General features: G+C 37.6%; 1 protein-coding gene across 9 annotated transcripts in view; it reads left to right on the top strand.

The window, feature by feature from the left end:
* TOX (thymocyte selection associated high mobility group box) overlaps positions 1–23,674 on the top strand; it is a 392,368-nt gene that overhangs the window by 270,295 nt on the left and 98,399 nt on the right. For 7 of the 9 annotated variants that reach the window (XM_073631670.1, XM_073631673.1, XM_073631674.1 and 4 more), the window contains one exon: positions 19,350–19,406. The exons of the other annotated variants lie outside the window; for them this stretch is intronic. In XM_073631670.1, the coding sequence (XP_073487771.1) occupies positions 19,350–19,406 (57 nt within the window). The remainder of the gene's footprint in view (positions 1–19,349; positions 19,407–23,674) is intronic. 9 annotated transcript variants of the gene reach the window in all.

Genomic DNA, 23,674 nt, shown 5'->3' with positions numbered 1-23,674 from the left:
TTACATATATGAATATACATACGGATGTAGCTGCTTTTGCACATTGAGTTTCACCGGCACAAGATCTTGGCATCCCTTTATATTGCTCAAGGTCTTCAGTGTTTATACAAATTTATGCGATTTTATTCACAATGAGGTATCAGCATAGCAGCGCAGCACCTCCCTCCCCTCCATTTTCTGTTTATTTTGGGTTTTTTGATTGGCCCTTTTCGGTGCTTGCAGCTGTCCAGTCGCATACGTTTTCTCCTTTTCTTTTTCCAATTGGGTAGCGCAGGAATACCTTTATTATACTTCAGCTTACATATTCATACACTCCTGCAGCAACCATAGAAGTGCTTTCTTTTTTGGAAGAAAGAAAAATTAACTTAGAAGAAGTTTTTAGTACCACCAATACAAGTAAAAATAAAACAGGTGACCTGGAAAGCTTAATGAGAAAATTGGGACATAACATGGAGAAAAAAGTAAGCCTATGGTGGGACATTAGCACCTTTGAGACCTACCTAAAGGAAAGTATTGTCCCAAGGAGGCTAAGATGGGATGTCCTACCAAATGATGGTCTAATCGACCAGGAGTCGAACGACGAATGGTTCGACAAGGGTCTAGAACTATTGAGGTTTTTATTAGAAAGAAAACGGAAGAAGACCAAAATAATAGACCAGAATATTGCTGAAATTAGAGAAGAATTGGAAGCCTTTAAAGAAACAATGGAGTTCAAAACACTTACCACGCAGCTAAATAAGGATCTAACCAAGAAAGACAGAGAGGTACAACAAAGGAAAAGTAAAAAATACATTAGGGATATCAATGACTTCCGGAATGATCAGGCCTTTAAATGGCAAAGCCAATTAGGAAAAACGGATGTGGGCTCAACTTATTCAACACCTGAAAAAATAGTGAGGGTTTACTCACAACAGATGAATGAACCACCTATACAGAGCCCCCAGAGGAGGGGCTATCATGATCCAAGAGATGGAAATGGAGGAACGACACCAAGACAACAATATCAAGATGGGAGATATAAGAACGAGTATCCATACACCCCCCAGCGAGTGGACAGAAGACCTCAGCAGAATGTCAGGATGCCGCAAAATGGAGGAAGGAGACCGTTCTATTGGAAAAATAATAGGAAGCCGCAAAATGGTAACAACTGGTATAGACCCCCATATGACCAGAGGGATTATAGAGGATACACACAGGATTATAGGGAATACAGGAGGCCATATGATTTTAGAGACAACAGAGGACCAATACATGATCACCATGGACCAAGAGGAAGAAGCCCTGGTCAAGATTATGGATATGGGGAAAGAAGAAGACCACAACAGATACCCACCTACAACTACTATGCTCCACTGACCGATCATGAGGAGGAGAAAAATAGCCAATATAGGCAATACCCCTTGCAGCATGACAGTTCCGACTACACTAGGCCTTTTTTAGACAGAGGCCGGGAGAACCCTCCCCTGAGACATATAGACGAAAACAGAAGTCTCAGAAGAAGCCAAGAAAGAAGAGAGGAAAGTGATCTGGAAAGAGAGAGCAAAAGAAAAAGAGAGTGAGAGGAGAGGGCATTTTTAATCTAAGCGGCCAAACATTGACGCATGAAGAAATAAGGGTTTTGGACAAAGGATTAAAGTATGCACCCTCTAGGAATTTGGATAAATTCCAAACCTACCTGGGTATTCAGAAATTCGTGAGGAAACTCAATATTGCCAAATATATTGTGGGAAATCCATCAAGGCCTAGACACATAGAGACTTGCGATGAAGAGATTGTTCATAGTACACTACGAAATAAATCTGTTTTTAATCCACCAGTGAAGAACAACAAGTATATTGAGGTTTTTAAAAAAGTAGTTTTAGATGATATTAAAGATTTGAAAATTAAGAAAAAAGAAGAACCGAGCCACATAAAGAGCGGTATTAAGAAACTTACAAGAAGGAAAGATTTGGTTATACGACCAGCAGATAAGGGAGGTGGAATTGTGATTTTATCAAAGGAACAATATCACAGTAGTATGACTAAGATGCTGGGAGACGAGATCACTTACAGTAGATTACTAAGCAACCCGATGTTTAAGTGCAGGAAAGCACTAGAGAAGGTGGTATGTTTAGGAGTGAAGAAAAACATATTGAACAAAAAAGAAGCCAGATTCCTGGTACCTGATTCCTGTAGAACCCCTATTATATATTCACTGCCGAAAATACATAAAAACAAAACAGATCCACCACCAAGACCGAGAGTGAACGGAATAGATTCACTGACATCGAGAATCGGGCAATATATAGATTTTTTTCTACAGCCAGCGGTCCAGAACACAGAAGCATATCTCAGAGACACCAAGCAAATGCTACAAATACTAGAAGATGTCCCGAAAGAAGAAGGACCATGGATTTTGGCTACCGCAGATGTCTCATCCCTATATACAGTGATACTCCACCACCAACCATGCGAAGCCGCAAAATGGGGCCTTATGTTACATACCAAGTTACCCTGTGTTCAAAGGAAGTTCATAGTTAAATGCCTAGACTTCTGTCTTAAGAATAATTATTTTTGGTATGACAAGAATTACTATCACCAACAGACAGGAGTAGTGATGGGAGTTAAATTTGCCCCGAGTGTGGCAGGCCTCTTTATGGCTCAGTGGGAGGAACAGAATGTTTTTAGTAACAGACCCACTGAATTAGCCATCTACAAGAGGTATATTGAAGATGTCTTCATACTCTGGAAAGGCGAACTGTGCCAACTCACCAGCTTTTTGGAAAGCCTCAACATTAACAACAGAAACATTAAACTGTCCTGGGAGACCAGTGAGAAGAAGGTGACATTTCTAGATTTAGACATTATACAGGAAGATTATAAATTATGGTCACGCACGCACTTTAAAACCGTGGATAGGAACAGTTATCTTCCCATAGAAAGCTGTCATCACAGAAATTGGCTGTTTAATGTCCCCAAAGGTCAACTCATGAGGGTAAGACGGAATTGTACCCACCTGAATATATATCTAGAGGAGGCAGAACTGATTGCACAGAGATTCGCCAAAAAAGGTTACGATCAACAATTCATAAAAGACAAGATATATGAAGTAAAGGAAATGGATCGAAAAGAATTAATTAGAGACAAAACCAGAAATGAGAAGACATCAGCGGTAGCACCGATAATTTTGGACTTCAATGCCCAGTATAAGAGTATTGAGAAGATCATTAAGAAACACTGGCACATACTTCTAGCAGACAAGGAACTACAGGATAGGTTACCCTCCAATCCCAGATTTATATATAAGAAAGCACCCACTCTTAGAGACAAAATTGTGAAAAATATAATTGATCCACCAAAGAAAGCAATTTCCTTTTTTACGCGAAATGGCTTCTTCGCTTGCACAAGATGCTTTGCATGTTTGAGAACAAGGCGTCCCAATGAGAAGAAATTCCATTTCACGTCAACTAGTACGGGAGAGACATACGAAATTAAAGAATTTATCTGTTGTAACACGGAAGGAGCGGTGTACGCCCTAGAATGTAGTTGCGGCCTACAGTATATAGGCCGCACAAAAAGACCCCTCCGGGTAAGGATCAAGGAACATGTGAACAACATTTTAAACGGGTATGACAAACACAGTGTATCTAAACACTTTTTGTTGTGTCACAACAAAGACGCCACACAATTAAAATTTTGGGGAATCGAACCGTATGTCAGGCATTGTCGAGGGGGCCACAAGGTTAGGACCCTCTGCCAGCTTGAATCCAAATGGATATTCACATTAGATACTTTTGCACCAAGAGGCCTGAATATCGAATTTTATTTGAATTGCTTTCTGAGTGATTTTTAATCTAAACAGTAGTGTACATAACAATCTCTTTTTATTCCACCAATATACTTCAACCATATTTCTAGGAACATGTCCTGGCCCCCTTCTTTTATTGCCCTTATCGGTTGCATTTTTATTTTATTTTATTTTATTTCTTGAAAGTACCAGTATATGCATTGTTATAACGTCACTATTAAACATAACCCCTAGCCTCAGGTTATACACAGAGATTAAACAAATCTCCCTGCATAAGTTGTACCTGTTTATCCACGGTATTCTCTCCTCTACATGTGTTCAAAGTGTAGAATTTATAAAGCATTTCTGGGCTTTCAGAAAGCAGGGACATGGAGCTGAAATTAAACTCTGCATAGATCAGGGAGACCTGATTGGAGGGAAGCGATGCACCCCCCCTTCAGACAGCACAAAGGAACAGAGCTGAGGCTATCAATTACAGGCTGTATGCTCCCTCCCCTGTCACCTTTTTTCTCTTGGTCTCAGGAAAACTTGTCAGAAGTGACTCATGCAGATAGCAGAGGAACGAGGCAGCAGACAGAAGTGACACTTGGTGCTCTAAATTAAGACAAGTACACAATATAGAAGAGTGTGCTTTGCTCATATTTCATGTCTGAGGATTACAACCACTTTAAATGTTTAATCAGATGTTCATCGTGAACATGGCTTAGCCTTATTCACTAAGCTGAACTAAGTGAACATAAGCTTTAAAGATTAAACATTTTCTACCCCTCTGGTAAACCCATATGAAAACAGTGCGTACAGACCCAAGCAACATAACATAATAAACTGGCGCTAAAATAATATACCTGTTATGATTGTATATAGAAAATATTATAAACTGCCCTTCACAAAAAGTATTTTATTAAACATCTAACCTAATAAACAGCAGTAAAGGCTGTTGAATAATACATATAACATTATACGTTGTAAAAAAAAAAAGCAATAAAACTGAAATTGCTTATACTATTTATGCATATTAAAAATACTAGTTTCACATACATTCTTAAAGATACAATTCTTTCAAAATATAAACAAGTAAAACAAGGCATAGGGTTATTACAACAGGAAAATTAGAGAAGAAAAACACAATTAAACATTTTTGTAATGGGACTGAAATCTTTCTTTTAAATATCCAGCAAATAGTCATTTGCATTTAATGCTACAGCTAGACCATTTTCATCTGCACAAATGGTTATTGGTTGTGACCTACTGCTAGGTGGGTCACGTTTAGCATTTTTTTTTGCTACTTTGATAAATTATATTGTCTATCTGCTTTATTTGTCGCACTGTAAGGCCTACAATATAGTGCTTTGCTTTGTGTTTCTAATGAGATAGCAATTAATTCAATAACAGTATTTTAGGTTAAGTGTATATAAACATCTTGTGCTTTATCAATATAAATTAATCCAGGCTGTTAGCCTTTTTGTAATAATAGGATATCATTTGAACATACTATATTATTTACTCTATATTGCTTTCCAAAATACTGAACTGCAATATATTATCGTTATAAGAAATATAAGATATGGCATATAGAAAAACAGCATGGGCAGGAACACTCAGAGGACAAATTGGTATTATTAAAACATTAAACTATTTATTATTTGGACTTAAAGCTGGTAAATTGGGGTTAAGGATAATTCAATTTTTTACCCCCTATGCATTGTTTTATATTTTTATATTTCCCATTGTGTGTTTTATATATTGCTGTGTGATTGATTACTGTCCTATGTAATTACATTTTATTTATGCTATAAAATTGTGTTGTTCTTTCTCGAAATTTCCATAATTTTATACTAGAGCTACTTCTTTTTTCCCTTTAGATTTATTTACTACCTTTAGGAGTAGAAAAGGCCAATTTCAATCATGTTTGAAATAACTCATTTTAGACAAGTACGTGCTGCTCTGCTTACAAAACATATATGAGTGGAATATGCAATTACCACAACTCAGTTTCCTGCCACAGAAACATTTCAGCATTATAGCATTACAGAAATAGAATGACATGCATAATGAAAGATTTCAAGATTCACCCAAGGCATTTATTCTCTTCACCTTAATGTTCTCACCAGTAGCAGAGTATCCATTAAAAGGTACTATGAATTATGGTTGCTTAGCAACTGCAAGGAGCTTGTAACAGCACCAAAGAATGGAATGGCTGGTTGATAAAATGAATTTTCTTTGAGTATTAGTCTGTTGAAACTGCCTTTTCTTGTGGAACATAAAGTGCATTTATTTTTCTCATGCATTTTTTATTAGAAAATTATTTGAGTTCCAGGGGCTTGAATCATTTTACTACACAAGATATTTGATGTTAATGTGTTGTACTAAAAGAAAAAAAAAGAAAATACATTTTCTTCAAAGCAAAGGCATCAACATTTTTATGTAAGTCTCTTTGAAGCATAATCTTAAAAAAAAAATGCATAGACCAACATAATGGTGCCAAGAATAATTCAGTGAAATGGTCAGTATCAAGTAAGGTTTAAAAATATAAATTGTAAACGTTTTTAATACCTTACGAAAAACATCAATGCACATGAATTAAGCCAACATTGTGTACATAAGGGTTTATTTGCACATAAATTTAAATCTTGCATTTGAAAATGTTATGTACTTACATGCAAAGTGCTTAAAGCTTCCACCCAAAACCAATCTTTTAGTTATGGCAATATGTAGGAAGTTTTTGCTCTCCTTGTTAGGATATTTATCTTATTTTGCTTTACAGAGGATACACCTGATGAAGAAAGATTCTGTTTATTTAAAGAGAGAATCTTAAGTAAATTACACAAACATACACTATATTTCCAAAAGTATCGGGATGCCTGCCTTTACACACACACATGCATTTTAATGGCATCCCAGTCTTAGTCCATAGGGTTCAATATTGAGTTGGCCCACCCTTTGCAGCTAAAACAGCTTCAACTCTTCTGGGAAGGCTGGCCACAAGGTTTAGGAGTGTGTTTATGGGAACGTTTGACCATTCTTCCAGAAGCACATTTGTAAGGTCAGGCACTGATGTTGGACAAGAAGGCCTGGCTCGCAGTCTCCGCTCTAATTCATCCCAAAGATGTTTTATAGGGTTGAGGTCAGGACTCTGTGCAGGCCAGTCAAGTTCTTCTACCCCAAACTCCCTCATCCATGTCTTTATGGATCTTGCTTTGTGCAATGGTCCAAAACATTTGGTGGAGGGGGTTTATGGTGTGGGGTTGTTTTTCAGGGGTTGTATTTGGCCCCTTAACTCCAGTGAAGGGAACTCTTAGAGCATTGGCATCAGCATACCAAGACATTATGGAACTTGTTTGTGCACTGGTGCTCAGCCATGTTGGAACAGGTAGGGGGCCATCCCCAAACTGTCTCAACATAGTTGGGAGCATGAAATTGTCCAAAATGTCTTGGTATGCTGACACCTGAAGAGTTCCCCTTCACTGGAACTAAGGGGCCAAGCCCAACCCCTGAAGAATAACCCCACACCATAATCCCCCTCCACCAAATGATTTGGACCAGTGCACAAAGCCAATGTCAATAAAGACATGGATGAGTGAGTTTGGGGTGGAGGAACTTGACTGGCCTGCACAGAGTCCTAACCTCAACCCCTTTGGGATGAATTAGAGCAAAAACTGTGAGCCAGGCCTTCTCATCCACATCAGTGCCTGACCTCACAAATACGCTTCTGAAAGAATGGTCAAACATTCCCATAGATACACCCCTAAACCATGTGGACAGCCTTCCCAGAAAAGTTGAAACTGTTATAGCTGCAACTCAATATTGAACCCTACGGGCTAAGTCTGCGATGCCATTAAAGTTCATGTGTGCGTAAAGGCAGGCGCCCCAATACTTTTGGTAATACAGTGTATAAAATCCAGTGGATTTGATTTATTAAAGGCAAATAGACTGTGCACTTTGTAAGTAAAGTTGCATGTATTTCTCCCCCGAGCTTAGTGAATGTGGTGAAACTGCTCTGCTTCCATTTGAGATTAATAAAGTATTTCTTTATTCTGTATTTCCATCATCCAATCACGTGCAAACAAAAGTGCTGTTTTTTTTGTTTTTTTGTTTTTTATTTCCTTTGTACCAGATAGAATATTCACTAAGCTCTGGGGAAAATGAGTGCAACCGAACTTGCAAAGTGCACAATCTATTTGCCTTTTGTAAATCAATTTCAGTAGGTGATTTGACATCCCTAATGGGAAGTTTTTGAAGGACTTGGCATAGTTACCAGGTCAGCGTTGGATACATTTAGGATTAACACAATGAGTAAGAAGATGTAAATACCTTATATATGGTAGAGTATTTTAACATTCGATGGGTATTGTACAAGACAGGATTGAAGATTGTTTTTAGGCAAGTATCTTTATAGACAATGCACCCACAAGGCTTTCATCTAATCTTTCGTGATCCTTGACTTCCATTACCATTGCCTATTAAGGATTGCACAAATGAATAGTGACATGGGTTATGAGTTTAAAGCACTTCTTCCCCAAGTCTATATTTTTAGAACATTGTGACTGACAGTTCCATGGGTTCAAGGTTTTTACTCTCATTTAAGTGAACCTAAACTCAAGTGATATATACTAAATTATAGGGAATCTGTAGAAATGTTAATTGTGCCTAAGGAATACCCCCGTAAATGTACATTTTGCTTCAATTTCCCCCTGAAAAACAATACTGCATTTCCTGGTATGTGGGGGTGCCTAAGTACTTCTATGTCTACAGTCCTATAACTTTGCAGTGTGAGATCTAAGACACTGCTGCCTTAGACTGCTAGTCTCAGGCAATTGAATTGAAATTTGATGATGTCACTACTGTGGTGCTCACTGTTCTCCATGCTAAAGGCTCTGGCAGGAGAAAGCAAACTGCTACCAAAAATCCTACCTCCACATAGAGACACAGGACAGAACAAGCCATAGTAAGTCAGTAATGGGGAAAGATTAGACCCGCTTTAATCCACTAACATTGTCAGTTATAGTGACTGTTGGAACCAGTTCTTATATAAGGCAACCTTACAAATATGCTGAAACTGCTTGGATTGGGCAAAATCCCAACTGTTGCAAACATTCCATGTTTAATCTATTTCAGGATTTTATAATCCCTGCAAATTATCATATTTCTAAAAAAACAGTGCAGAAAATATCTTTACATTGCACAAACATGCCTGGCCTATATGCATTAATATAGGTCATGGATCAGTAGAGAGAAAGATCGTTTGGAAGTTATATCTTTATGTCTGTGTGTATCTGTGTGTACCTTCCTCATGTAGCTCGAGCAATGTCTTTGCACTGTCTTTGCACTGCATTGTATTTAGAACTGCTATGTTTGGCCACACTTACAAAGTGCTTTTGTTATAAGGTCAGCATCCTGAAATGGGCACCTTTCATATTTCTGGTAAGGCTGTTAAAAACTTGCAGATCAATAGGGAGCTTTATTAAAGGCAAATAGACTGGACACTTTGCGAAGTGCAGTTGCACTCTGCAAGTGCAATTGCTCCAGAGCTTAGTAAATGAGCATAAGCTCTGCTGACTTCCATCATCAAATCCTGTGCTAGCAAAAATTCTGTTTTTTTTTGTTTGCAACTGCACTTTGCAAAGTGCACAGTCTACTTGCCTTTAGTAAATCAACCCCTTTGTGTGACCCACAGTTTTCCAAAGCATAAATGTTATACCTTTGATACTAATTTTCACTAGCATAAGAAGTAGAAGAAAACATAAGCAGGATTATCGCCCAGTAATCTCTGCATTTTGAACGGTTTAAATGGGCAGGATGCCTATCTGTACCAGACACACATACTGTATAAATGGTAAATATCATGAGGACAACTAAATTGGACAACTAAACTCTTCAGCTGTCCTCAAAGAAGGAGGCTTGGAGGCACTTTTATTGTAGCTCAGAATGAACTGAACAGGGGCTTCAGGAGTGTGAGAATATTGGTGGGAATGTGCGAATGGAGAGTCTTTGTTGCAGTGGGAGGGAAGTTGCTCTTGTCCCAACGATTGAAACATCCTAGTGTCAGGACAGGATGGGGCAAATCTATCAATGAGAGTTTTTTTAACCTGACTTCTGTAATGGAAGTAAATGGGCGGCAGGCATGATGTTTACGTTTTTAAACATTTTTAAAAGCTGCATATTGTGTGTTATCTATTGAGGCCCCTTGACTGCCAAGGCTATTTTCTTCAAAAAGGTTAACTTAGCCTTTAAATGTATTGAATCTTTAGCATGTTACATAGTCATAGAATCTTTTATCTAAAATGTAAAGGTGTGTCAACTAGTACTAGTTTTTGTAGTTTGCAGTTACTTGTCCAAATATACTATTACATACTAATTATAATTTTCAGCTCACCATTAAAAGTATATCAATGATGTATTACTGTATTACCCTTTCAACGAGTACATGCGGGGAGGTGGTAAAAAGAAGTGAAGGCGAGTGAACCTGTGTTCACAATAAACATCCAATCATGTGTGGAAGATATTTCTGTTTCTACATTTTCCTGCCCATAATTGTTTTAGGCAAACACAGGTTTGCTTCATTTCCTTTCACTTTACAAAATCACTCTCTTGGCTGTAATCAGTTAGAGCCCATTCACACAGAGGCAACTTTGGATCCGACTTCAAGTCGCCCCAAGTCGCCCCTAGTCGCCTCAAGTCGCGCTACACGAAAAAATCAATGTAAGTGAATGGATCTGTCTTAATGCACACTACTGCAGTCGCTCCGACTTCAGAAAAGGTTCCTGTACTACTTCAATCCGACTTGAAGGCAACTTGTACCCATTGATTTCAATGGAAGTTGCCTCCAAGTCTGATCACTGTTCATACTGAGGCAACTTTACAGGAAGCAGAAAAGAAATAGAAAGTAATTTCCTCCACTAAATAGCCAGCCCCCTCCTTCTCACACACAGCTGATAAGCTCTGATTGGCCACTTGTAAAGTTCCCTGTCCTGGAGGCGACTTCAAGTTGTGTTGTAAGTTGCCCCAAGTCGTGCTGTGATTCATACTCAAGTCGTGTCCAAGTTGCCTCCCAAAGTCGTGCTGGAAGTCGTGTTGCCCCTGTGTGAATGGGCTCTTAGTATCAATTCAATTATATCCTTAGGGCCTAATTTATCATACCTGCACCTCTTACCAAATAATAATGTTACCTGTAGCAAGCAATGGGATTCCACCTATCATTTTCCCAAAGTTAGTACAAACTGCCTGCTCACATCAGATCATAAGCAACAGAACTGTTTTCTCTTGATTAGATTTATCAAATAAGCCCCAGATATTGTCAACATAGCTGATTATGTTAAGTTTAAAGTAATTGTGCTGAACTGTAGAGCATGTATAACAGTACTCTAAATGTATTCTCCATTCTTTGTGTTAAAAAAAAAAAAACAAATACAAAAATCCAGTTATAAAGAATAATATATTCATCACAAGTAACTCACCTTAAAGTGAATCTGTCAGTAGTTCACCTTTTAAGGCTCCATGCACACTGGGCTTAAAAAAAGAGCATTTTTTTGTACAAAGTTTAGACGAGTTCAGGAGAGTTTTATGTTTTTTCTGTCTCTAAGCACTAATCAGAAACGTGAACCAGAAGGGTTTTTTTTTTCTGCCTCTAAACGTGCATGGACACATAGGATAACATTGAGTTGCTTCTACAGGCAGAACACAAAACTCCTGTAGAAGCAATGTTTATTAAGCCAGTGTGCATGGAGCCTGAATCTGTGCAGGTTCCAGGACAGATCTCACCTGTATAGTATAATGCATACAGTGCTGACTGGGAAGCTCATTTGTTTTTTTCTTGGGAACATCTGGAACAACACAAAAAAGATTTATTACATTTGTATTAGCTTAACATAATATGCCATTTAACATACTGCTTAACTGCCTGAGCACATTTCTCTGCAGTCATGTGTGTCAGATTATTCTAGTAATTACTTGCTGGCTTTAGTGTATTTAAGCACACTAATTTATAATAGATTGTTTGTTAATTTACTATTGATTAACATATATAAGAAAATAAAAACAAGAATGTGATAATCTGTTAAGTGAAACTGACCCTTATCTGAAAAGTCAGTGACTATGTTTTTGCATTTTCATGTATTTTTCTGCTATGTCTCTTGCCGCTTATAATTTATCTCAACACAGTGTTTTCCATGGTGTTGACGATAATGATCGATTGAGTTCCCTGTGGGTTAATCTTCATCAGGATCTTACTGTACCTAGTGATACTGAAATGTCAAGAATTGCATTCTTGAAATGGAACTAATATTAGAAGCGCTGTCGAAAAAAAGCAGGCAGAGGGCATAAGATTGGTCACCAGTATTGCCTGTGGCCACCATGCAGCTGATCTTTCTTCTATTGTTGTGTCTCTGTGTGGAGGTAGCCATCTTGGTAGAAACAGGGCTGTTAGAAGGAAAACTGTGAGTAGCACAGTAGGAAAACATGTCTGCTGAAGCCTTACAAACTTTCCTGTCACAGCCAAATATCAAGCCATTATACTTTGACACTTTTAAGCAGCATGGTCACTTGCCACTAAAGCCAGCCAACGATGGAGTGATTTTCTTTCCTGCAACCACAAGTCCCAAGGAGCCATTGGGGGTTATTTACTAAAGACAAATCCACTTTGCACTACAAGTGCAAACTACAAGTGCAAAGTGCACTTGAAATTGCACTGAAAATGCACCTGGAAGTGCAGTCACTGTAGATCCGAGGGGAACATGCAAGGAAATTAAAAAACATAATTTTAGCTTGCACATGATTGAATAATAAAATCAGCAGAGCTTCCCCTCATTTCAGATCTACCCCTCAGATTTACAGCAACTGCACTTCCAAGTGCACTTTCAGTGCAATTTCAAGTGCACTTTGCACTTGTAGTTTGCACTTGTAGTGCAAAGTGGATTTGCCTTTTGTAATTAACCCCCATATTGTTCTCCCGGCAGGAAGACACAGTGAGCCGTCCCTGCCAAGAGAACACAGTGATTACTTCTAGTGGCTATAATAGGCACTAGCAATAATCACATGTAAAATCTGACAGACTGGTTGTACCCAAGTTGATTGCTCCCTCTATCAACTTGGATACATTCAGCCTACCCATATATGGTTCAAATCTCAGCTGGTCCCTGCTGAACTGGCTGAGATTCAAACCATCTATGGTCAGCTTTAGCTTCAATCTCACAGTTTCCCATTGGCTCATCACTATGATGGACAGCCTTACTGGCCAATAGGAAAATGTACTGGAGGTCGCTGTTGGAAAAGTTTTACCTGTCAAAGCAGCCTGGGATTCAGTCATTTCCAAGGCTGATACAGTTATATGCACATACCTCTAGATTGGAACATTTGGAATTATATGTAAACAGTTTTTAAGGTTGGCAAAGTATGTTATAATCTGTTGCTGTGACCAAGTTTTCCTTCATTGTGATTCTAATTGATATCATGTACCTAAATTTAGGAAATTGTGAAATCAGGTGGTAATTTACTTCTCCAGCTTTAGAAACGGGCCTGATAGGACATCATGTATTGTATTGTCAATTCTTCAGTTCCCTATTAATGCCCAAGTTAAACCTGGGCTTTTGAAGAGGATACCAAAACAATGCACAAAAGCTGCCTATATAATGATGACTATGACATTAATAAAGCAACAAAAGAGGAAATACTATTCCCTACAAAATAGGGGATTTTGAAGTGCCTGGTTGGCCAGTCTCAGCCCATGTTCCCCCTGTGAGTAGTCCAGTGTCCAGCCTTCTCTCATTTTCTCGTGTCCTTTCTCTCCTCCTCCAAGGGGATTGCTTTGGGGTTTGGTGCTTTGACCCTGGTTGGAGAAAATCATAAATTTCTTTGTACTGTCAACTTGTTTTTTAATTCTTTTAGATGCTTCTGCGGTGTCCCTGATTTTGACTGTGAAATGCATCGGCACAGACAAACGGGATTTGTTAGCATCTAGTCCATTTATGCATTTGTACAAATTTTATCTTACTTGTATGTAATGTTCATGCGGTAATTGTGGTCTTCCTCCGACGCTTTTTAATGTGTCAAAAAAAATGATTTTACTTACAATGTGTCATTGGTTATAGTAAGATGCCTTCAAAGTACCCTATTTTTTTGGGAATAATATTTCCTCTTTCATTGTTCTAGTATATATGGGATGTGGCACCGTACGCTCTTTCCCTGAGATATGGTAATATATTTTTGACTATGACATTATTAGATTTTCCATAACACTGGCATGCTTTATGAGTATATATTTATTGACATGAGGTAATAAATATTAGATGCATGGGTACATCAAAGCAGGAAATCTATAATGGCAGATAATGAGAAAAAAATCAAATAACTACAAGTTGTTCAAACAATATTGGAACATTCAGCACTGTAATCAGATGTCAAAACAAGCAGATGTTTGTTTTTAGATTGAATGGAAATTTTCCACTGCTTTCATGCTAGAAAATATTAATAGCCGGCGCAGCAAAACTTCCAACTTCTACTTCTCATTAGTTTCCCATATACAACCAGATACTACCTGATAGGTGAAAACAGCATTCAGATGAACCACATTGTTTGTCATAAGACACCATAGTGTAAGGCCTTCATTAGTTGCACATTGATATAGCTCTAACAATCAATTGCTTATTCATAGCCAAATAAGACTGATTTATGTTTGTCCAGCTTCAGATGATCAGTAGAGTCTTATGACAAATCACAGATATAATGAGATCCATGTAAATCAATGCACTGAGCTCCTCGTGGACAAAGCCACTGTCAAGTCATGTTTAAATGATGATCAAGTATCTATTGTTATTAATGACCTTGAATGTCTTTTGTAAAAAACAAAAACTGCCCAGTAATACTGAATGATGAATGACCTTACATAGAGGATCAGTGCTTATGCAAAGAGCTTTATTCCCAGGAGTTTTGCTTGTTGTTTATTTTTTGTATTTGTAATGATGACTTGCAAATAAGACCATTATTTAACATTTGATTAAACATTCATAGGGCTTATCTGCAATATTACAGAAATATAGGAGCAAATATTAGGGTTGAAACACAATGGAAAAAAGGACCCATAGAGAAATATCTGTTGTGCACACAAGACAAATCAGCCATGGGATGTGACTACATCACCCAACAGTTTAAAATCATAAACGGTAAAATTATTGTAGAAGGTGAACTTGCACGTTTGTGCCTTTTTAAGGACAGAGGTGTAGCACTATGGGCACCAGCTGTAACAGGGAAAATTAGTCTCTTCAGGGAAGGCCTACATTTTTAATGTTTCTATTTTAATGAGGCAATGAAGTCAAAATCTTTCGTGGTGCATTTCACAGATAACAAATTACACTTGTTCAGGACCACACCTGAAGCTGCCTGTACGATGAATATAGAATTATATCAATTAGATTTATATAATTACAATATTGTGCTCTCTGTGTCATTACATCAAATTGTGTTCCTCTCCTTACATGGCTGTGAGCTCAATCAGGGTGCAGTCACTTCAAAGCTTCCCCATGATAGGCACAGAGGCAACAGAGAGGAGTAGCCTGAGCACCCAGGACTGGCCATGGACCTTTCTCTTACCTGATTATTCCTATTGTCATATCTGTACCTGTAGAGATATCTGTACCTTTAGTTCGATGCTAGAGGCTAGTATGAGAAATGAGTAAATTGCTGTTCATTGTGTACCTGGTTTTCTTATATAAGTACATTGAGGTGTGTATACTCAGAGATGTTACAGCTATTGTTGATTCCACATCTGTGAAGGAGACCAATAGGTAGGTCACTGGGTTCCTAGCTGGGTGAGCATATGAGCGCCCATAGTTATCAATATGCATTGGGGCTGTGCCAGGTATGTTTTTCTTGCTGTGTGTCATTTGGGGCATGCCCATTGGATTGCTCTGGGTGGGTCCCACAGGGTGTCATTTCCAGAGGACTTTTTTGGACATTGTAGGATGCATTCCTTCAACTGAACTTGCTTCCTGGTACTGGTGGGTCCAGCACATGTGCAATCTACTATTGGGTCTGTGCTTGCGCAGTACTGCGCTAATGCATCATGGTAATATCACACATTGTGATGCAGCTCACATGTGACACTCATGATGGGGACAATGAGAGGAGGGGGACTGTGGCTTTGGACTTATGAGATTTGTGAGGGTGGATGCACCAGTCTCCCCTAGGCTTCATTGCACCTTGAAGATAGGATATAAGAGAATAGCACTGGATAGGTGGCTGGTGTATATGCTTATATGTAGGACAAACGGATACACATTTGGGGTCTTGTGGGGATTATATCTAACTGATCTAACATACAGGTCATAAACTGATGAATGATTTTTCTGTAGGAGGTTAAAGTGGGCTGCCCTGTGTTAGTGAATATGGTGAAATTTCAATTTGCAAAGTATACCCAATCACATGCAAGGGAAATTAAAAAACAGCATTTTTTGCTTGTGCATGAGCTTCATCTTATGCAAGGAAAATTAAAAAAAACTGCATTTTTGCTTGCACATGAGCTTCATCTTATACACTCTGGGAGAAATTCCTTTGCAAATTGCAACTTCCCTTGCAAAGTGAACAGTATATTTGCCTTCAGTAAGTCAACTTATTGGTGTTCACAGGGCAGATGTGCACTATAATGTGGGGTTGGTGTGTGAAATTTTTAGTTGGGTGTATGCAGATATATGATGATAAGATCCAGCCTGGCCAATCAATTTTTCTTCAGAAAAAAATAAAATAATTAGTTTGATCTGTTTCAATTATTTGTACACTTTAAATGTACCCACAGTTGAATAATTAAATCTTCTGCTTTTTATTCAAGGCATTTAAAGCAGTTTTCTCATTAAAGGAAAAAGGTTAAAACTGGGGGGGGGGGGGGTTGATTTACTAAGACTGGAGAGTGCAAAGTCAGGTGTAGCTCAGCATAGAAACCAATCAGCTTCCAGTTTTTACTGTCAAAGCTTAACTGAACAAACTGAAGTTAGAAGCTGATTGGCTACCATGCACAGCTGCACCAGATTTTGCACTCTCCAGTTTTAGTAAATACACCCCTATGTGTCTGTAGTAAGCCACCAGTGTTTCACTAGAAACCCAAAATGTCTGTAAAACTTTGTAAGATTGAAAGGAATATGTTGCCATGGGTCACTTTAAACATACAAAGAAACAATTATGTGTAAAAACGTATAAAAAGCAATCAGAAATCTTTCGGCAGTTATACACTGTGGTACTGACAAAACATGGTTTCTGATTATTTGTGTGGTCTACTACAGACCATTGATCTTTGCAAACCTCTTTAAAATAAATCCTATACTGTAGCAGTCTGTATTTTGAAGGCACATTTGGCAGCTGGACCATGCTATGGACAGAGCACGCCTGTTCTGCAGACCAAGTGTTGCAGTCTTTTCATTATAAGATGCTGGAACTACATTCCTTTCAGATTTCATGTATCCTACTCCTATTACTTCCTAAATGAGTTTTGCACAGTTAAGAATACAGAAATTATTTGACCTGGACTTAAAATATAAAGGTAGGCAAAAAAGTGTAATGCACAGTTGAAGGATATATAAAGTGTCTTGCCTGTCAAAAAAATTGTAATCATGTTCAGTTAATATTACAACCTGGATATTCTTTAGATCCTGACCGTTTATTTTTATCCATTGCAGTCCAATGCAGCCTAATCAAGAACAGTAATTTGATAGGGAAAAAGCAGCAGTTCACTAATGAGATCTTCTCTGTTCTCTCGTTTCCAATCAGCAAGCTCCATATGGTAAACTGCAGATTTTTTAAACCTGATTGGCTCGCAGTGCTACTCCCTTACTCTTCCAATTTGTATTGCTAATTCTTTTAAAAATAAAGTTAAATAATTAATATATAACTCAGGTAAAATGGATTTTCCTACACCACTGCTTTAAAAATCATGTATACAGATAAGGATTTTTTGCAGAAAATCCCACTAAAAATATTACATTATTATCAAGTTGGTTTTACATTTTTGCTATGCGACAATAATGTAAATAAAATCTTATTCTACTTTTTTTTTATTCAGGGCAAATTTTAAACTCCCAAAGCCATGGAGTGACTGCCAAAATAATAATTACCATTCTAGCTGTTTTAATGTTCTGAGATGTCAAATATTCGGCCTGGGAGGCTTTTAAAAACTGACCTTGCTGCTACTTTCCATTCATTAAAGTCCAACCTCTGCTCACTGGTCACACAGGATAAATGAAGTTTCATACCATCTTTGCTCAGAAGAAGATTCATTGTTTGCTTCAATGTGAATTATTTGAAGATCCACTATTTGTCATGCCAATCATCATCTCTGAAATCTAATTTACTTGCCTAATTCACATGGCCAATGTTTATAAATGTTTCTGTCAACATAGCAATTTTAGAGATTAAAAGCACATTACAACATTCAGGGGTTTAGAACCTGGTGTAACGACATTAAATTCAGAGAAGTCCAATTCTTAGTAACAATAAAAAGACTGGCATTAGTTTATAGAAATGTACTTTATGTGGAGAATGCTTCTGCATACACAAATCTAATTAGTGTTCCAGCTTTAAAGGTTACAAATGCCTTTCTCCAAAGAACCATTAAAATAAAAGTCTCTAAGCTTCAAACTTAATGTTGCTGCTTACTGCTTACTTCTGTTACTAGTATTTATTCATGGATGAACTCACAAATGGAAGTGTACAAACTATGTTACAGTAGATGTGTGTATGGATTATGTTATAATTGGAGACACAAAAATAATATTAACCAGAACACTGTTCTTGGAAGGGCATAACAACTGCTACCCACCACTGCTTACGTGGCTTTTGTCGAGACTGTGGATATGGCATTTTTTCTACCTTTGCTGAAGCACATTGCAAGCTTCTCACAAGGTCCATTGGATGATGTAGCAAATGAAATAGAGCCTGCCCCATTTCCTGGTTGGAGGACATTCAGTATGTAGCACTTTCCTTCTCATCTTTACTGTCCCTAGCTCTCCATTTTAATTTATTGTAGAAGATCAGCATCACATGTAGGTGTTATTTAGATCAGTTTGCATGCAACTGTTTACAACCTAGGAACACCCACTCCTCAAGACTGACATCCACCCATGAAGAAATTTTGATATTTGTATAACTCGTGTCAGGAGCCAGCTTACTGCTTGCATCAGAACTGAGGGCTATTAAAAGGAGTACTGAGGCAGGGTGATGTGATGTTTTCATGCAGCTATACATAGCACTATGCCAGCCCATCATGAGCCATGATCTGTCTGCATTGCATAAAGACCCAATGAGACCAAATGATGATGTTACTGTGTATAAAACAAGATATTTAATGAAAATAGAAAGGTTTTATTTGAAAATGTCTTTAGCATGTTGATGAGGAGGAAGGGAGAAACTAGGAAAGGGAAAATATAAGCAGATTACAATTTAGCTTTAAACACTGACATGTTACATTTCATAATCATGCAAATAAATGTCAATGGGTGATAAAAGATCCATGCTCAACATGAGTTCTAAACAATAAAACTGATGTGTTGTAGCAACATTATAAGTATCCCATTTCCTCACTTTTTAGTTGCTTGAAAAGACGCCATCTTCAATGTTATGGAACAATCCTTTTTACAGACTAAAGGCAAGTATTAGTATTTGTTTTTTGCAACCTACTGTTTTGGATTTAATAATCTTGTATAAGTAGTTTTGAGCAATAGTAGAATATTGTATCATCTTAGCCATTGGCTAACTTAAGTTGTAAAAGATGCAAGCTTTTGGGATGACTTAGATCTCTCCTCCAAGCCTTATACATTTCCTGTAAGTGGTTCTGAAACCCACATATTTATATATAGTTAGATGGAGGAGCAGTTAAATATAAAATATAAAAAAAAAACCACAACTGTGTTTTCTTGACACATGTGTGGTAAAGGCTGTTGTAAAACATTAGGCTATACAGATAGGGATCCATTTAGAAGGTCTAGTGGGGTAAGCAACGTAAAGATAAGAAACAAAGTCACTTGTCACCTCAAGTGATACCCCTTTTGAAATGTTCAAACCTCAGAGAAGTAATGAAGTACAACCAGTATTAAAATACAGCTATTGTTTGTGACACACTTGGTTGTTTTAAACAGAATACATCTATAGTTATCAAAGATAAAATTTGGCTTTACACTTCTAAACTCATATCTATCTGTACAGCCTTACACTTTACAACATCCTTTACCACTTACATGTGTCGACAAAAAACTGTTGTATTTTTTGGAATATTATATAATTTATTGCTCTTTCTTGTAACTCTTTGTATTAATATGTGGGATTTAAAACCATTTTTTGAAATGTATAAGCCTGAGGCGGGGATCTAAGTTACCCCAAAAGCTCGCATCATTAATGCCTTAAAGAATAACTTCAATTTTGTTTATAAAAACAAGATCCCCTCTGGATGATCAATGTACATTCCATGGATTTTAGGAACCTTGTTGCAGATTCATACCTGTTGCTGCTCTGAAGAAAAATGTCTTTGCTGTGTGTGGAGTGAATCTGAATGGGAGTGACTTTTTCATTATTAAACAGCCAATACACTTGCAACATTCTAATGAGGAAAGTTGCAGTGCAAGCATGCCTTTAGACATGATTAACCCTTTGGTATCGCGCCAAAATAAAATGTTTGTTTCAGGGAATATCTACAATCTGACTTATCTCTTAGTGCAGACTTCTAGAAAAATCAGTGAACCAATCACAAGCAGGAAACAACATTTCTGTGGAGGTTCTATATGCAAACTTGAATTTTACAGAAAATAATAACACTGCGGATTGAAAAGGTAATTTTTAATAACATTAAATTACAATATGGCTCTATAGCAATCATATATTGTATTTTATTTTTTTATTTGCTATAATTATTTCCCATAAAAAGGGGGGTACCCTTTAAGTTAGGCAGTTAATGGTGTAACATAAACGCCAAGCTTTCTGCATAGGTAGTTTTGAGTAATCTTTTTGGCAATCTTAAACACAGAAAGAATTCATATAAGATAATATAAATTTTTTGCAGTCTTAAGCTGGGTACACTTTGGCCGAATATCGGGAGATATCGGCCGGTTAAAAGAAAACTGCCGACATTCGGCTTGTGTATATGTCGGTCTATCCCACAGAAGACAGCCAGTCAATGGCAGAGAGCGCTGATCGGAGTGTTCTGGCGGGGGGTGGGGAAGGCGTCCCCGTCCCCCTGTCAGAACACAACAGCTTAGCAGGGGAGATCGCTGTACCTACTTCGTTTAGTGAGTACAGTGGCTCCAACCGGAGCTGACAGATTTTTTTTTTGTCATACCCACTGGTGTACCAGGCTTTAGTCTCTGCTCAGCTAGGGTTCTAAATTAGCCTAGAAGCTTATCCAGCATACACTGTGTTTGATGCATGTTGGGTGACTGGAAAATCTTCAAAGAGTCAGTTTGCTTTTTAAATCAGGTATTGTCATAAAAGTGTGAGCACTTTCTCTGTATGAGCTATTCTAAAACAAAAAAATCACTCAATATAACAGCTTCACTGATTTATTTCTATTGTTTGGGAGGTTATCTGTCGAGCAATGAGATTAGGTAGCTCTAATATTGTCCATAATTGCATAGATATTTCTATATCCAGCTATGTATGTCAGATTAGTTGTATCCGTTTTCCTAAAAACAAAATATGTTATCTGCTCAATAGGTCAAGCTTAAAATTACATGCACAGCTAAATAAGTCCAGGTATTAACGTATACCCTCCTTCCCCATCCCAGCCTGCTTTTTTTAGATGGACCATACAGAGTTTCAACTAGAGTCGGAAGGGAAATTACTTCCACTGTGTTCTCACTTTAAACATTTAAAAAAAGTGAAATTGGACATGCTTAGGTTAAAAGTGTCTGCAAAAGAGACATTTATGAATGAAAATTCACCAATTTTATAGCTATTTTCTTTGAGTTATCACCCTTTGAGTGAAATAAAAAGAATTATTCATTCTTGATCAATGATCATGTGAACTGTATTTATAAAGCTGTGATATGAGTGAATAATGCTTAGCTGTTTGTCAAAACAAATAATGGTCCAAAACATCTGCCTTTCAGTTTCTGGAGGGGTATATACATAAAAATATATGTAAAAATTATAGCCTATACTCTAATCATTTCCATAAGCTGTGAACACACTAATGGTTTCAGTGTGACTTATTTTTCCATCTGGCATCATAGATATTTATCTACAGAAACAGCTGATTCCTCAAAAGTCTTGTTTGTCGAAAATGTGCATAATTGTGTGTATTAATATGTAAATTTCCCTTCATCTCACCTGTTCCTGCCTAATAGTAGGCAATTTGTAGCACTAATGTCAAACTTCATTCCTGAAGGGACAAGATGCATCTTTATCAAAACAATTAAGGAAGTAAATAGAATACGTGTGCAAAAGAAAACTTACACCTGCTTCCTCTGTCCTATCTGTGAGGCTTCTGTGAATATGTCAGTGCTGCTCATAATCTGGCACTGGTAGGCTGGAAAAAAGTGCTTAACATCAGGAATGTTATAACATGACCTTAATGTTATGCACAAATCTAATATAGGTCTGTTTGTTAATGTAACATTATTTCCTTGTCAAATATGTTTCTTGGTTTTGGACATATAGAATGTGAACAAGCAACAACCAGCAGATATATTGGTACAAAGGAGGTTGGGAAAGCATCCAGTTACAACGATTTAGAAATTGCCAGTAAGAATCATTGGTGCATCAGTATAATACACTAGGAGTCTAGTAGGTAATCAGTTGGATCCTGTGAGAATAGGAATTAAAAGGCAGAAAGAAAGAAGGATGCGTATAAGTACAAATCAGCTTACTAGTAGTTAAAGGTCTTGCAGTCCAGACTCAAAACGTTGAAGCTTATGCAGGTAATTGCATATGGAGCAAACAAAAAAAACCTGTATAAATACAGAGAATCGTAATGGATATAAAGAAAAGGGGTAAAAGGGAGAGAAAAAAGAAGAAAAGAAGAAGGAGTAGGGGGAGTGGGACGTAGAGTGGAAGGGATGTGTACAGGTAAACCTGTAGATTACCCAGAAGGAGGAGAGGAGTGAGAAGAATGTAACATTATGTCAATGTAATTTGAGCAGTTATCACATATTTGATATCATTTCTAAAATTGCATTGAATGCTTCCCATGATGTTTCCTAGAATGCATTCCCAAATATGACTATACAATATTTAAAAGTACCACAACATATATTCTTGTGATTCCGAGTCATGGCTATATTGAATGTTAAAGCTGAACTTCAAAAAAAAAGATCTGCTGGCTTGCTATGAGTTAAGTCTAACGAGGTGCATACCACCTTGTGGAATTAGTTATTTTATATACAACTGACTGTTTTACTGAGTGCTGGGAGTATAGCTATCACTATACTCCCGGTGCACTGACAGGAGACATGCTGTCTTCTCACACACACATTCAACAGTTCTGCCCACCCCTCCCCTCAACTGTTCTTTAACTGAAGGATTTGTATTTTGTGAATGGGTTCACAAAATATAAAGTTCTTTGTAACTGGGCAAGATGAGGAGAGGGGCTGGCACAGCCCCTGCATGCAACTCTGCAGCTACAGAAGTGGAGACCAGAAGGCCTAGCATCAGAGTCCTGGAAGTATAGCTATAACTATGCTCCCATCGCTCAGTTAAAATGTAAATTATAAGAGATAAGTCCACATTTGATATGCATCTTGTTGGACTTAGCCCATAGTAATCTAGCACATTTTACAAAGTGGCTGAATTCTAGGAATACAGCATTTACAAAGTGAAGGTTTGGTCTGTAAACACACGTTTTTACTTTTGCTGTCTGTGTCCAATAGGGAAGATTTACAGTAAGAAAAGTATTTTTCTACACAGCTATTGACAGAAAAAGTATCC

The sequence above is a fragment of the Aquarana catesbeiana genome, linkage group LG05, assembly GCF_042186555.1.
Source record: "Aquarana catesbeiana isolate 2022-GZ linkage group LG05, ASM4218655v1, whole genome shotgun sequence".
Taxonomy (NCBI): domain Eukaryota; kingdom Metazoa; phylum Chordata; class Amphibia; order Anura; family Ranidae; genus Aquarana; species Aquarana catesbeiana.
Note: the sequence above shows the minus strand (reverse complement) of the source record. Positions and strands in the feature narration are given on the sequence as shown.